Source organism: Cervus canadensis, chromosome 29 (genome assembly GCF_019320065.1).
Source record: "Cervus canadensis isolate Bull #8, Minnesota chromosome 29, ASM1932006v1, whole genome shotgun sequence".
NCBI lineage: Eukaryota > Metazoa > Chordata > Mammalia > Artiodactyla > Cervidae > Cervus > Cervus canadensis.
This window is the reverse complement of record NC_057414.1, coordinates 43,053,000-43,068,160: the sequence shown is the minus strand read 5'-3', so window position 1 is coordinate 43,068,160 and position 15,161 is coordinate 43,053,000. Positions and strand designations below refer to the sequence as shown.

Here is a 15,161-nt window from a genome sequence, read left to right as displayed (position 1 = left end):
TAATTCTTAATTACTAACTTGAATGGGCAGTGAGGTTAAAGGTTTTTAAGGTAGATTTAAGTAGTATTCAGTGCGAGTTACTTTTTCTCTTTTCTTCTCACAGGTAATGGGAATCCAGGCTTCGAAGGACAGAGTCGATATGTACCATCTTCTGGAATGTCTGCCAAGGAACTCTGTGAAAATGATGACCTCGCAACCAGTTTGGTTCTTGATCCCTATTTAGGTTTTCAAACACACAAAATGAATACTAGGTAATTTTAAGTCTTTATCCTGAGTGGAACAGATGATGTCGTTGAACTTGAGAAAATGGATGGTTAATTTTAAGTCAAAATTTAAAGTGACGTTAAAGGAAAGTTTTTGTTGCAGAAGAATTTTCTAAGTGTGAGCCAAGAAAAGCAACAAAAGCTTCCAAAAGCTGTGTATTTTAATTCTGTGTTCTTATTTTATCTTGAGATGGTTCTATTAAAATATAAAGTTGGAGGCATATCTTTATATTCTGTTTTAGATGTTGATGAGAATTATCTTAGCTGAAAGAAATAGCTTATATGCATCCTGTACAATCTTGAAAATGTGGATGATTTTTTTCCTACGTAAATTAGGTTGTATCAGTTTTTTTCATGATTTTATTACAAACTTTTCTTCTTTTAAATAATTGCCAGTATATATAGGGAAATTTGCCATTATGTTTTATCTTTGAGACTCAGCTAGTCATTAGAAGTAAAGATGTGCTTATATTCAGTGTGCAGATAAAAATATTAATAAATCTGTAACTGCTTTATTGAATATCTCATGCCACATATATAAAATACTACATAACTCTTGAAATCTGTCACACTTTAAATTTCTTTAATTGTCTTAAACATCATCTTGCTCCCAAAAAGACCTTTAGATAATTTCATAAGTAACTGCTGCCAAGCACTGAAGTCAGACCTTTACAACTTTTTGTTGCCTTTTAATGTCCAGAGGGTTTTGAAATCTGGTGGAAAAGCAGGATAGTGGGGGTTCAGAATATGGAGCAAATTCTGGACCTCTGTTCACTCTGGGCTGCGTCATACCAGCACTGATGCTTTGTAACTGCCATGTCAGGGATGGCCCTGGAGGGACTGGATCACCAGGCAGATGGTCACCAATAATTAGTTGGGGACAGGTGGTTAGAGGAAAGTCATGTGTTCGTTTTTTCCTCTTTAATTCTGTCCCTTGTTAGAATTAAAATAAGATAATTCATTAATCAATTATATTCTAAATTCCCAAAGAAGTAATTCCGGTTAAAACGTGCCTTTGGTATTTTCATGTAATTTCCTGCCATCATATATCTTTACTTACTAAAACGAAGTGAAATTTGGAATGGACTTGAGATTATTTAACTGGTTCCCTGCCATCAAAGGGGCACATAGATTTTCTAAAATCAGCAGGATTGGATGCCCTAGTGCCTGACCAAAGTCTAGTTTGTATTACTCTGAGTCCACATCACCTATTTCCCAGTGAACAGAAGCAGCCAGGGCTCATTCTCCTGCTACTAGAGTCCTAGTAGTACTTAACTCACGGGTCAGCCAGGAAGAGAAAGTGACGCGCTCACTGTGTGACCCAGGAGTCTAGTGGCATTCAGAATATTACCTCCAGGGCCCATCATTATGGCCTGGAGTCATCAAGAAACAGATCATGTTTATTATGCCTTGTATCCTAAAATATGGAAGCATATAAACCACTTTTAGAAAGTTTTCCATCAGAATTACAACAAAAGTTTTAATGGCTTGGGAAAGAACTCCATGTCTTCTGAAGCCCTCATGCTTTGACTGTCCCCGAGGCTGAAGAATTACCTGTTACTGGTTTCTCTTTTCTGTAAAAGTCCTCCTGGACAGCTGCTTCTTATAATCAGCTTACATATGAGTCACTTGGGAACCTTGTTAAGATGCAGGTTCTAATTCAGTAGCTCTGAGGTGGGGCCTGAGAGTCTCCGTTTGTCACAAACTCCCAGTTACACTTGGGAAGCAAAGTCCCAAACCATCGAGCCTGCTGAGTCTTGTCTCCATGTGGTAAGTGGGTAGAAACTCCCTTATCAGTAGTTTTCTGGGACTCATCTTAAGACATGTAGTCCTAAAATGTAAAGTTTAGGATTACCACACAGATATTATTAAAACTTTAAATCTTTACCATATCCAAGTACCCCAGGTTCATATTTTCCAGTGCTTCATTTGATTCTGCTCAAACAGCTCCCAGAATAGCCACTGATGCTGTAGCCAATGCTGCTGCTCCCTAGACTGCGTTGGCTTAGTAACACGGTTAGCGCTTAGGCCAGTGCGGTGAGCCGTTGGTGCCTGTCACAGCACCAGTGCTGTCCGCCTCACTAGAAGCCTTCATTCATTCTTAGGGGGGTTATTTGAAAATAAAGCTGTCACTTACAGTTCTTTATCTTCTGAGTGAGAATTTGCCAGAATGCCACTTACACGATTTTCAAAGATATTTTATAGACAGTAAGGAAACTCTGCAGTGTTTTCTTTGAATAATCATACATATTTCTGAAATTATTAGTTTTTTGTGGACTTTTTCTTTGGGGTGCAAAGAAGCGACTGGAGGATGTGATTGGAACTTGGATTTTAACTCTCCAGGCTGTTACTTATAAGTGGCTTCTTTGTTCATATGTTTATCGATCTGTGATTTGATTTTAGTTTTTCTTTTTTTATGTCCTCTTCCTGCCTTCTACTTCAGTTGTACCTTCAGTAATACTGTTCAGAAACAGTAGATGTTTAATTATTTGAGATTTTCCCAAACTGGATATGTTACGAATTGGTTATATTCTAACCTTAGCCTATCCCTGTATTTACTAACACGGCAATCAGAGTTGTGGCATGAATGCCTAGAAATAGCATAAGCAAAATAGTAATTTCAGTTTATCAGGAAATGTTTTGATTTAGTTGACTTTTGTCACTTATAAAACTTAAATTCATCCTTTTAACCAGAAAATAGAGTTGTTAGTAATACCTCTAATGATTTTTAAAAAGCTAGTGGAGAGATGAAGGTCGTGAATCAGGAATGGATGTTGTCAGTGATGCCCCATTGTTCAGGCCACATGATCAGTGATTTCACAGTATCCTGAGGAGCTGGGGGACATCACATTGTGAAGAAATAGGAAGAGCCCTCTTAGGGCACAGACTTCCACCTGCACAGTCCTCACTTACCTAATTCCACTACACTAACCATCTAATTTTTTTTTCATTATTTATATATTTGATGTCCACTGTTGTATCATTTGTATCCACTGTTGAATGTGAACTTATAAATCACTTTAAAATGTCACTTTAATATCAAGTGTTTGACTGGAAAGCATAAAGAAATTTTTTGAACTTTTAACTTAGTATAATCAAGGATAAAATGTTTTGTGGGAAGGAAAGAATTTTAGCTTCTTTGGCCTTTTTTATCATTTCGAGCCAACCTGTGGCTTCTTAAAGTTGTTAGATATCACAGCGTTTTAGGGATTTCTACTACCATCTAATATTGTAAGTCTGTTTAGAAATTACAAGTGCAAATTATACAAATAGTTTTTTATTGTTGTTTGTTTTTGCATTTATATAGCGCCTTTCCTTCGAGGAGCTCAAGGCATTTTTCAAAATCTGACAGTTTTTCTCACAACAACCCTGTAAGGTAGGTAGAGAGCATTACAAATAGTAATAAGACACAAACTAACTTGTTTCAGCCATTATAATGTTTTTTTATGTTAAGTAATTGGAGGTGTCAGCGTAAACACAATTTTTAGAACATTTTGCAAACCTTTTGAAAATTTGGTCTTAGTATTAGCTGTATTTAAAAAACAACTTGTACTCCATAACAGGGTAATTTTAAGAGAAATCATTCATCCAAAGATCAGGAGGCACTCCATGGGATTAGCTGAGCACTGATTGCAGGACTCAGCCAGGTATGTTTCTGGTTGTTGTTTACTTTCAGGTCAAGAAGGAATGAAGAGCTGTCCTAGCGGAACCCCCCCTCAGCATCTCGGAATGTCAGTTTGCAGTTAAACTCTCTTCAGAGGGGGAATGTGTTCACAATGTTGCCTCACGGTTTTATTTTATATCTTAAATATTTGAGCATTTTTCTCTCTCTTCCTCCCTCCTTCCCTCGCTCCCTTTTTCTGTCCCCCCTCCTCTTTCCTCTCCCTCCAGTCAGCTCTTGGTTGTACATGCTAATGGAGGGCACAGTAGTACAGCTAATACACACCTGCAGCTTTTCTTCATTGCCACAGTGGTCTCTTGGGTTTGGAAACAGAAAAACCAAATAGCAAGAAAACCTGGGAAGTCAGTCTCTGGAAAGAGTGGGGAACAGGTGTGTGGGAGTGTGAATTCATATGTTTTTTCCCTGCCCCTTTTGATAGTAAATAATTGTAAATGCCATATTTTAAAAATTCCTATACTGGCCATGGGATCAGAGAAGTGTGGGAAGAGAAAAATAAATGTTTGGTTTATTTAAAGTTGCAAATATCGTATTAAGAGGGAGGAGGGGCGTGTTGATTTGGAAATGCCAAAAACCTGTTTCTCTTGCCCGCCCCCCCACCCCCCCGCCACACACACACTCAGTTTGTTTCCACGCCTTTCACTGCTGTCCGGGCACCAGGCAGGTACCAGGCAGCTCCGTCTCGGGTGGGGCTTGGCACTGGTGCTCAGCTGTGTCAGTCAGACCCCGGTCTCCTGGGGAAGGGACAGAAGAGGGCGCTCATGCTTCAGATGCGAGCAGGCCAAGAAAGGCCTGGGCAACAGTCCCCTCCTTCCAGCAGTTAGCCCTCACTGGGCCTCATTTTCCTCATTTGTGGAGCCAGACATAACTTTTTAGATCATCTAAATTTTCTTCTACCTTTAGGAGCCATGGTGTAGAATAGCTTTAAGCGGTTTGTATGGGAGATTTAGTGTGATTGTATTAAGGAGAGGACAGAACATATTTTTCTTAATAGAAAAATAATTTTTTCCAAGATCCCCTATGCCTTTTGCTTTGGACCTGATAGTTGTAACAGCCTTGTTATTAAATAATTTTTATTTCCTCACAGTTTTTGTTACAAAGGGATTTGACTTGAACTGTCAGCCAGGTGATTTTGATGTTCTATCTGGTTATCGAAAACAGCTGTCTCTTCCTCTTCCTGTCCACCCAGTACTGTTTTCTTCTCCTCCTCATCACTATCATTTCATGCCTGTAGCAGCCAAATATGACAGTAAGTTTTGACTGTAAATTACATTTTAAGTAAAACAGAGATTGTTGTCCAATGGGCAGCAAGGGATAGTTTAGGGGGTTTTGTTTGTGTTTGAGGCAGTAGAAGTCAGGAAAGCAGAAAAGAAAGTCACAGGTTGTGTGGAAGGTACAATATTAGTAACTCCAGCGGTGGTTGTTGTGTGTTGGTTTTAGCATATAAATTGTTTGGCATCATGTTGTTTTTGTTGTTTAGTTGCCCAGTTGTGTCCGACTCCTCGCAACCGCATGGACTGCAGCATGGAGGGCTCCCTGTCCCTCACCATCCCCCGAAGCTTGCCCAAGTTCATGTTCATTGCATTGGTGATGCCATCCAGCCGTTTCATCCTCTGATGCCCTCTTCTCCTTCTGCCTTCAATCTTTCCCAGCATCGGGGACTTTTCCAGTGGGTCGGCTGTTCTCATCAGATGACCAAAATGCTGGAGTTTCAGTTTCAGCATCAGTCCTTCCAATGAGTATTTAGGGTTTCCAGCACGAGCAGAGAATAGACAAAAGGATAGCTGAAAGGTGTCTTTAGATAGGAAGTTTCAGAAAGTGGGGAGTGCACATGAAACCTGTCAGGAGTAGCTGGTGTCTGCTCCGGGTCTGAGACTTACTTTTTGTCATGTTCTTAAGATCTTGAGGTGAATATAGTCCTGACTCTGATGTGTGCAGCCATGCGGTTACTTGACAGGTATCACCATTGGTCAGTCCTACATTGAACATGTGAAGATTGCTTGTAGCCCCATCACTTAACATCATGGATTATTGCTCAGAGGGAACTTTTGCTTTTCTCTTTACTGTGCAAAATGTGAGTTTCTGTTCCCCGTCATTTGGTATTGCCTGGAGTGGTGTACCTAAGCTAACAGCTGCTGGGTGGTCTTATCTGTCCTTCATATGCACATAACCCCATAGTGCAGGGTTGCAGCCAGAAGGGTTTAGTTTGGGTTTCTTAGTGAAACCCAGTGTTGACAAAAATCACTTGTGATGGCCGCAATTCGAAAGTAGTTTAATACTATAACTGTGTGGAAGTTTGAATACTTTCACAGTTCTGCAAATCTGTGTTTTAGTGATTCCCTGACACCATAGTCTGACAGTCTAGTTAAAGACATTCTGAATTGTCCAGAGGACTTCCATTCATCTGTCTGTGAGGGCTGGTGTGCTAACTGATTGAAATGGAAAATAAAATAAGGCACTGTTTTTTCATGGGCTATCTCTAGAGCGCCTTTGGATCCTTCTGTTAGGAGTCGTGAGAGCTTCCTAACCCTGGAGTCTGGGGCTCATGAGCTTCTAGAGGTGTCAGTGTGCTCACCCACCTGAAGGCCTCTGAAGATCCTGCCCAGTAAATTGTATTATACCTATTGTGTTCCTCGCATGGTCCCACTTCCTTGTTCTAGAACATTCCTTGTCCTGTTGCTCGCCGGCTGACTCCCTCAGCCCTGGTCATCTCTTTGAATCAAGCCTTAGAATTTCTGCTTAGGTCCTCTGCTTAGAATTTCTCTCCTTTGCCTTCCTCCTTCTGATTCCTTCCTGCCTCTAGTAATAGTCTGTTTTTTCTTTAGAAATCTAAATTCACCACTTTCTTCATTGTCCATATCAGTGCCCGCCCCAAACCCTGCTTGAGGTATAATCTCCACACTTCAGAGTGCTGCAGCAGTGTTGTTTGTACCACAGTCATGTGTATTTGCACATTGATCTTTGCTTCTCTGTTTGATGCACGGATATGTCTTTCAGTCCCAGCAGAATTTTCCGTAGAACAGTAGCCCTGTCTTCTAGCTTATATTTTTCACCATAGCACCTGTATGCACAGCACCTAAAGGTAATCCTTGGTGAAATATTGTGGCTTAAAATCTTACTGAATCTTAATGTATTTTACTTGAAGAGCAGTCTGTAATTCCTTTTTTTGTTGTTGGATGTTAATTTTTTAAAAAGCTTTATTTTGAAAAATAAACTGCATTAATATGAGAAGAAATTTTGAAGTTAAGCTCCAAGAACTTTTAGTCATAGTGCACATTTTATTGAGAACATAGCTTTAAAATGAGTAAAACTTAAGTTTTACTTGGGCCATGATTGTATCGTGTGTTTGACGTGCCTGGCCATGTAGTGTTCTGAAGTCATTATAGCTGGTTTTACATAGATGCCTTCTGAAATTTTACCCCAGCAATTTTTCCTCCCATCACCGCCACAACAGCGCCACTTCTCGAGTTGTACTCTTGCACAGTGCTTGTTCTTGGAATGCAGTTATCACAGACTACGTTGACGTGGCTGGTGGAACATCCAGGTGTGTTTCAAGACCTGTCAGGATGCTTAGTTTGGGGTTTTTCTAACTCTGTACATAGAGGGTGTTTTTGTTTATGGCATAATTTTGTTTACTTCATCCTTCTTCTAAAGCTCAGTGCACTGCACTCTTCTGGCTTGATTCCTCATGTTTTAAAAAATTCTTGTCCTTCCAACTCAATTAGATGAACTCTATCCTAGATCTCTTGTTTTGTATCTCCCAAATTAGATGACAGTTAAAAGTCTGAATTAGCTCTCATTTTAATCACCTGGTCACCTCTTGGTTAATGAGATAACAGTGAAATAAAAATACTAAAGTACAGTCTGAGGAAGGGAAGTTATATTTCTTGGTGATCAGTATTATTTTAGGACTCATTATCCAGATTACTTATTGTTCTCTTGTTAGGTCTGGTTGTTGTTTTTAGGTTACTTTTTTCTCAAGCTCTTTTAGCAGTGGCTCAGGGGTGACGGAAGATAACTAACGTTGTTGTTTTGATTTCTTTCAGATTTCGGCCTATTAAAGGAAGGCAGGAAGAACTCAAAGAAGTAATTGAACGTTTTAAGAAAGATGAGCACTTGGAGAAAGCCTTCAAATGTCTGACTTCAGGAGAATGGGCACGGCACTATTTTCTCAACAAGAACAAAATGCAGGAGAAATTATTCAAGGAACATGTGAGTTTATTGAAAAAATTAATACTTTTATCTGTCTGGATAAGATTAAAGGAAACTAAAATGTAAATTTTAGTGAACACTGAAATTTTAAATCCAGTTTTCATAAAACTAATTAATATGAAGGTCTAATAACACATAAGATAATTTATGACTATCCATAGAGAAAACTACGTTGTCTAGAAGTGAAACTTTCTGTGAACTTTTAAGAGTAACATAGCCAAGTCACCATGTATACAAATTTGTGAAATTTTAAAATAACAATATTTATTACTTAATCTTAAATTTTTCATTGATGGTGGTGGTTTGCTTTTATAATTCTGAGAGTCTGGCAAGATAAATAATTTAGTGTGAAGTAAGTGTCAAAAATTTTTTTCTGTTTTAGGTATTTATTTATTTGCGAATGTTTGCAACTGACAGTGGATTTGAAATATTGCCTTGTAATAGATACTCTTCAGAACAAAATGGAGCCAAAATAGTTGCAACGAAAGAGTGGTAACTATTATACTAGTGTAAACCCATAAAATAATCTTGTTTAAAGTTCTCTCTCAAATTACCATTCCTGTGCTAAGAAAGCTGTGGGAAGGGCAAAAACCAGAGCTCGCCCTAAAGGAGCCAGTGCGAGGCCAGCGCCTCAGCCCAGTGACTTGGGGTTGAGACAGTGGTGAGTTGGAGTCTGAGTTGAACCAGGTCCTACTTCTAAGTCAGGTGCTTGTGTTTTCCTCTTAACAAGTCCAGATGCCTGTTCAGGGACTGCTGGAAGGTTAGGGGTGCGGGGCTTAGATGACCTAGGTTCCAGAATCAGTCCTTCACTGGACTGTAAGAAAGGTTACGTATGAAGTTTTAATGGTCCAAGGAATTTCATGTGTAAAATCTTACTAGCACATTGCCTGCTAAAAATACAGGTGTGTGCCAGCTCAAATAAATGTAGTACAGTTGACCCCAGGTAGGAGGGATGAAATCTGTACAGGAAAGAGTATGTGGTTATATCTTTCTTCATTAGAAAGAAGAAGGCCTATTCCCTGCCTTACCTCCCAGAAGAAACCTGTAGCCCCCCCTCTTATATGACCCCCGACATTTTTTATAGCAAAAATGTTAGGGTCAGTTACCTGAAAATGGAACGTTAAAGAGCCTGACTCTTGGCCTCTTGAAAAAAATATGTGTATGTACGTGAGCGAGAGTGTCTGTCTGCCGTGGGATGGTACCCAGCCTGCTGCTGGGCTCTCGTGGCTCCCTGCCTGGCAGATGGATGTGAGGTTTGAGGTCTTGGGTTCTGGAACTGCACCATCTAGGACAGTGGCCCCCAGTCATGCATGGCTATTGGACTTTGGAAATGTGGCTGGTCTTCAAGAGTTGAGAAGTGCTGCAGCTGTGGTAAACATGTCAGATTTTATATTGTGTTTCTCATTCGTATTTCATGCTATGACCTGCTGAAATAGCATTTGGGTTGTATTGGGTTAAAACATTCTACTGAAAGTGCTTTCACCAGTTCGACTTTGCTTTCTTCCCACAGCCCCTAGATTGGTGTGTGTCGGGCTCGCACTGCATTTGGCTGGTGCTGCTCCAGAGGGCGGCACCCCAGTTCTGGGTGCTCCTGACCCTTTGCTGCTGCTCATCTGTGTCCTTCTTCAGGGTCAGCAAGCTGAGTTCAGTGCAGCGGCTTTTTGAGTCCTTCCTGCCTGCAGGGCACAGGGGCCTCAGAGGTGTAGGTAGCACGATGCCTGCAGGACTTCCTGGTCTCTTGTAGGGATCAGGCAGCTGCGCAAGGCTGTGGGGCTTCCAGGGAAGAGGAGATGAAATCCAGGTGCGGTCAACGCGAGTCAGTTAAAACACGCACAGCTAGGTCTTCTCAATTCCTGGTATTTATTGGACAGGCTTATTTTATTAAAAGAAGCCTTATTATTTATAATTACTAGTAATTTTTACCATCACATATTTTAAATAGGAAACGAAATGACAAAATAGAATTACTGGTGGGTTGTATTGCCGAACTTTCAGAAATTGAGGAGAACATGCTGCTTAGACATGGAGAAAACGACTTCAGTGTCATGTATTCCACACGGAAAAACTGTGCCCAGCTCTGGCTTGGTCCCGCTGCGTTTATAAACCACGGTAAGCTCTGTTTCCGAGGCGTTAGCTCTGGTGTTGGGTAGCGCTGCTATAACTGAGAGCAGCCTTATCTGTCTTCCTTTAAAGGAGGGTTGGAAATGAAAATTCTTTTTGCACAAACTTATGAAAATTAGTATTCCTATAGTTTAACTCGAGATCAAAAACTTCTATCAAAAATTGGGAAAATTATGTGGAAAGCTTATTTCAGATTTCTATAATTGTTCGTGTTTCAGATCTTATCTACAGTTAATTGACTTTATCTTTTGGACATTTTTCAGATTGCAGACCTAACTGTAAGGTAAGCATAAAAAATACTTTATCTCAAGTATTTTGTCTTTGCTTCAGGTATGCGTTTCTTAATGAGTTCATTTTATTTCAGTTTGTATCAACTGGCCGAGATACAGCATGTGTGAAGGCCCTAAGAGATATTGAACCTGGAGAAGAAATTTCTTGCTATTATGGAGATGGGTTTTTTGGAGAAAACAATGAGTTCTGCGAGTGTTACACTTGTGAAAGGTAAAGTATCGATTAATGCCTGATGACTGTGAGAATGAGTGCACGCTGTCTTCTCATCATTTAGATGGCAGGGATAGTCTTCTGTGTTCTGTAGCATCACACCCAGGACAGCAGACAGGAGCAAAACCAGAGAAGACAGAACTATTTAAGGGCACGAGCGCCTGGCCTTTTAAAATGTTAAAATCATTCCCAGCTGTTCCCCTTATGAGTGAGTCAGAATATAGATATGCTTCAGGAGAGAGTGGGGGACACACACACACAGTTCCGGGGTGGGGTTGCTCCAGAATGGCAGGTGAGATTCACCACTGATAATCATTTAAAAACCCCAGGCTGTGTCTTCTGGAAGTCCTGTGTTTTGATGCACGTGCTCTTCGCGATTTCTGAGTTCTACAGCTTGATGAGGACCTTCCTTTTGTGACACATCAAGACGGGTCCTTGTGGAAACCCTCCACATCTGACTGAGCAGGACTCCTTGTCCACACTGCTCATCTCCTGGTGGCGACGTGTCTGTAGAGCTCGCAGAGGCAGCTTCCCAGGCTTGTCTGGGTTGGCATAGCCCCACGGGGAGCACTCCTGCATTTGGTTTTAGTTTCTTAATTGAAGTGTAGTTGATTCGCAGTCATGTTAGTTTCAGCTGTACAGCACGGTGGTTCAGTTACACTTGTGTGTGTGTGTGTACACATTCTTCTTCAGGTGAGCACACCTAGGTTTATTGAACCCGCTGTACGTGCTGTGTGAGGTTCCGGGTGCTTCACCCTCCTGAACTCGGTCCCCAGCCGTCCTGGGAGAGGATGGTAGAGCGGCCGTGCTGCGGTGCAGAGGCCCGGCTCCGCCCGCCTCAGAGCCTGCGCTCTCGCCACTTGATGTTTTTTGGACGCGGGAGCAAGGATGGGGGGCGCTGCTGTCCCTCTCACCGTGGACACCTGCTGCCAGCCCCCACCTCGGGAGGCGTGCTGCTTCCCAGGGCTCGGCCTCCTCTCCTTCCTGGGCAGCCCGCGGTCTCTTGTGTCGTGAGAGCAGAGCGGGGAGCCGTGGCACAGCCCCAGCTGTTTCTCTCCCAGCTCCCGGGTCCTTGACTTGAAAGGGCAGCAGGAAAGGGGGGTTGGGAGTGTGGGAGGATAAAATTTATCTTTTTATAAATTACAAAAATGGTTCAGACATTGGTTAAATCTTAGGCCAGTCAACAGAAAGACCCTTTCACCCATGAAGTCGTTTAATTACAGTCGAATAATGCTTTAAAGCCATTTTGTAGAGACAGCGTGGTATAGACAGAGCTGCGGTCTGACATCAGACTCCCTAAGTTGGAATCCTGTGACTCTACATTTTATTAGCTGTGTGATCTTGGGCAGCTTAGCTGCTTTTGTGCCTTAATTACACCATCTGTGAAATGGAGATAACACTAGGGTATCATAAGGTTGTTGTGAGGATTAAATTTATCTCACAAAAAGTATATAAAACACACAGTTAATATTCAGGTGTTAGATGTAAAAGTATTTTGTGGTTTCTGATTATTTTCCTATTAGAATGTAAGTTCCATGAAGGCAGAGATTTTTATCTTTTTCGTTTATTGCTATGTTGCCAGCATCCAAAACAGTACCTGACATGTAGTGATAACTATGTGCTTGATAACTGTTTGGTGAGTGAAGGAATGGAGCAAATGATACGCTGAATATGTTTAGGAGTCTTCCTACAAAATGTAACCGCATACACAGGAATCCACACCAGCCATGAGCCAGCTCTTTCACTAGTTCAGGACTGCATGTTTCTTGGGCAGCTTAGTTCTCCCTGAGACTGTTTCTCACAGGTCAGGTGGGCTGATCCTGCCTACTCCACAGGGTTAGTGCAAGAAATAAAGAGAAATGTGCAAATCGCTTTTAAGTGGAAAGGCCTTGTAGGGAACAGTAGGCACAGCTATTATCAGACTATCGGGGAGTTTGATTTAAAGGTTGTTTGGGAATATTCTTGAAATCCTCAGGAACAAATTGTTTCTGCCTTTGCAGAAATTAGGCGAGAGAATGAGACCAGTCAAAGGAACTCTTTCAGTTATTCATCTCCGAGTTGCTGAATAGTTCTCAGGTTAGACCTCGTCCAGGCAGGGTAAGCGAGGCTCGCACAGTGCCAGCTAGGAGAGCAGTGCTGTGAAGGGAGACACACGGTGTGCCGGCTGCTGAGGGGTGAGGACGGGGCCGGTGAGGTTGGGAGAGCGGAGTGTTTCCCAGGCCTTGACATCGTGGGTGCAGTGTCCAGAAGATATTTGATTTATGCTTCTGGGCAGTAACCATCCTGACACAGTAGTAATACTTTTCATAAGTAGATACTGCAAATGTAACTGGAGAATTTGAAGAATAAAATCTAATGAGGGATTGAAGAATATGAAGTACCAAAGTATTTTAAAGTATGAAAAGTATACGAAGGACCAAAGTATTTTAAAGTGTATGAAAGTATGTCTGATGACAACCACATTTTGAAGTATACTTAGGGGCAGTTTGCTTTAATAGGTATTAAAAATTACTGTGAAATAATTGAGTTCAAAACCTAATGATACTGGCTCAGATATGAACAAATAGGTAAGAGGACATGAACGAGTCTTGAAGCAGAGCTCGGTGTGTATGAGATCTTAATACCATGTGTAGGGAAATGATGATTTCTTTAATAAAAGGTGGTGGTATAATTCATGATGGGTCTGGAAGAAAACCAAGCTCACCTCCCATCTCATACCATATGCAAGATAAATTCCAAATAGATTAAAATTTTAAATTTAAAAATTATGTAAAATGATTAGAAAAATTTTAGGAGGCTTTTATGTCTAAACTTGGGGTAGTGGAATTTTCTGAAAGAAGTTAGTATAAGAAATGGTGAATATGAACATTTTTGAATAGCCAAAAGCAAGTTAGATAAATGATAAACTTGAAGGGAGGAAAAAGCACACATATGGCCAAGTTATATCCTAAGGACAAAAAGCTCCTAGAGCTCATAAAGAAGAGGTAGACGCCACTGGAGAAGAGAGGGGTATGGAGGATGCCACACAGAAAATGATAGCTGTAAACGAGGTAAGTAAAACAGTAGCTAGGTATTCGTTTTCACCATCAAATTGGTAATGTTTAAAAGTATACTCTGTGCTGCGGCTGAGGATATGGAGAGACCAGCCCTCACACAATGTCAGTAGGGCTGTAAAGTGCTTTAACCTTTTGGGAACTCCTTCTGGCAATATTTGTTCAAAATAATAGCACCCTTTTATCTGGCAGTCAATTCCATATGGAAGAATCTGTCCTGTGGAAATAGGAGCACTAGTTAGTGTGGATTTGGTTTCAAGAGCAACGTAGCAGCAACGTTCATGGTGGCAAGCAGACACCAAAACACCGACAGGTTTCAGTCATCACCATCTAGTGCTTGAATAGATTATGGTATGTTTAGTCTGTGTAAAAGGTACAGCTTTCAAAACATGTTGAGTTCAGAAATGCTTGTGCACAATATAGCGATAAGAGAGCTGGGGTAGGAGGAAAGGAGGAAAGCTGCTTCCTGAGTGGAATGTGTGGTATTACCTGTTAGGGTTCTTTTTTCGCTTAAGGAGAAGCAGCAGTGGGTCTAGGTGTGTAGCTTGCGGCAGAGCAGCAGATGAGGTGCAGGCAGTGGTTAACACAGGTGCTGGGGCTCTGCACACAGAGATGGCTGGGAGCTCGGGGAACTTCCGCGTTGGGGAGGCAGAGCCAGAGGTGGCCTCACCTGTTGCAGCAAGCACATATCACTGTCATAAGTTAAAAAGAAGAAATCAAGGGAGTAGAGAAGCAGGTGAATAGTCATTTTACTTGAAAAAATTAATTTCCAGATAATTCTACCCATGATTATTTGTTTTGTAATTAAGTATGGCCCATCTTGGGCTTCCTTTCAGCTCAGCGGTAAAGAACCCACCTGCCTATGCAGGAGATGTAGGTTTGATCCCTGGGCCAGGCAGATGCCCTGGTGAAGGAAATGGCAACCCATTCCAGTGTTCGTGCCTGAGAAATCTCATGGACAGAGGAGCCTGGAGGGCTACAGTCCATGGGGTCGCAAAAGTGTCAGACATGGCTTAGCGACTAAACAAGGATAGGAATAATAAAAGCAGGTTACAAATCATTTTTAGCTGGTGGTAAAAGCAGGTCTTTAAATGTCTCTTATTTAGTAACATTTTGTTAACTTAATGATGTTCATCCAGTAACTTTAAAGGAGGAATTTTAGTTTTCATTATTCCAGAAGTGAGATTTTCACTAAGATAGCCTAGGCTTCCTAATATAAAATTTCAGTTAGAATTTATTTGTCTCTAACATTATCTTCTAAGTAATGGCTTAGTTTATGGAAATTCTCTAGTTTCTCTTTTAATTCCTTCATTTTCAATATTTAGTAATGGA

General features: G+C 41.1%; 1 protein-coding gene across 5 annotated transcripts in view; it reads left to right on the top strand.

Moving 5' to 3' along the window:
- The window catches only part of KMT5B (lysine methyltransferase 5B), a 53,145-nt gene that overhangs the window by 25,647 nt on the left and 12,337 nt on the right, over nucleotides 1–15,161 (top strand). For 3 of the 5 annotated variants that reach the window (XM_043451197.1, XM_043451198.1, XM_043451199.1), the window contains exons 3-9: nucleotides 104–251; nucleotides 3,571–3,639; nucleotides 7,989–8,154; nucleotides 8,537–8,646; nucleotides 10,097–10,263; nucleotides 10,539–10,558; nucleotides 10,640–10,776. In XM_043451197.1, the coding sequence (XP_043307132.1) occupies nucleotides 104–251; nucleotides 3,571–3,639; nucleotides 7,989–8,154; nucleotides 8,537–8,646; nucleotides 10,097–10,263; nucleotides 10,539–10,558; nucleotides 10,640–10,776 (817 nt within the window). Of the gene's footprint in view, nucleotides 1–103; nucleotides 252–3,570; nucleotides 3,640–3,826; nucleotides 3,911–5,602; nucleotides 7,487–7,988; nucleotides 8,155–8,536; nucleotides 8,647–10,096; nucleotides 10,264–10,538; nucleotides 10,559–10,639; nucleotides 10,777–15,161 lie in introns of those variants that run through there. The other 2 variants (XM_043451200.1, XM_043451201.1) reach the window with 2 other exon arrangements.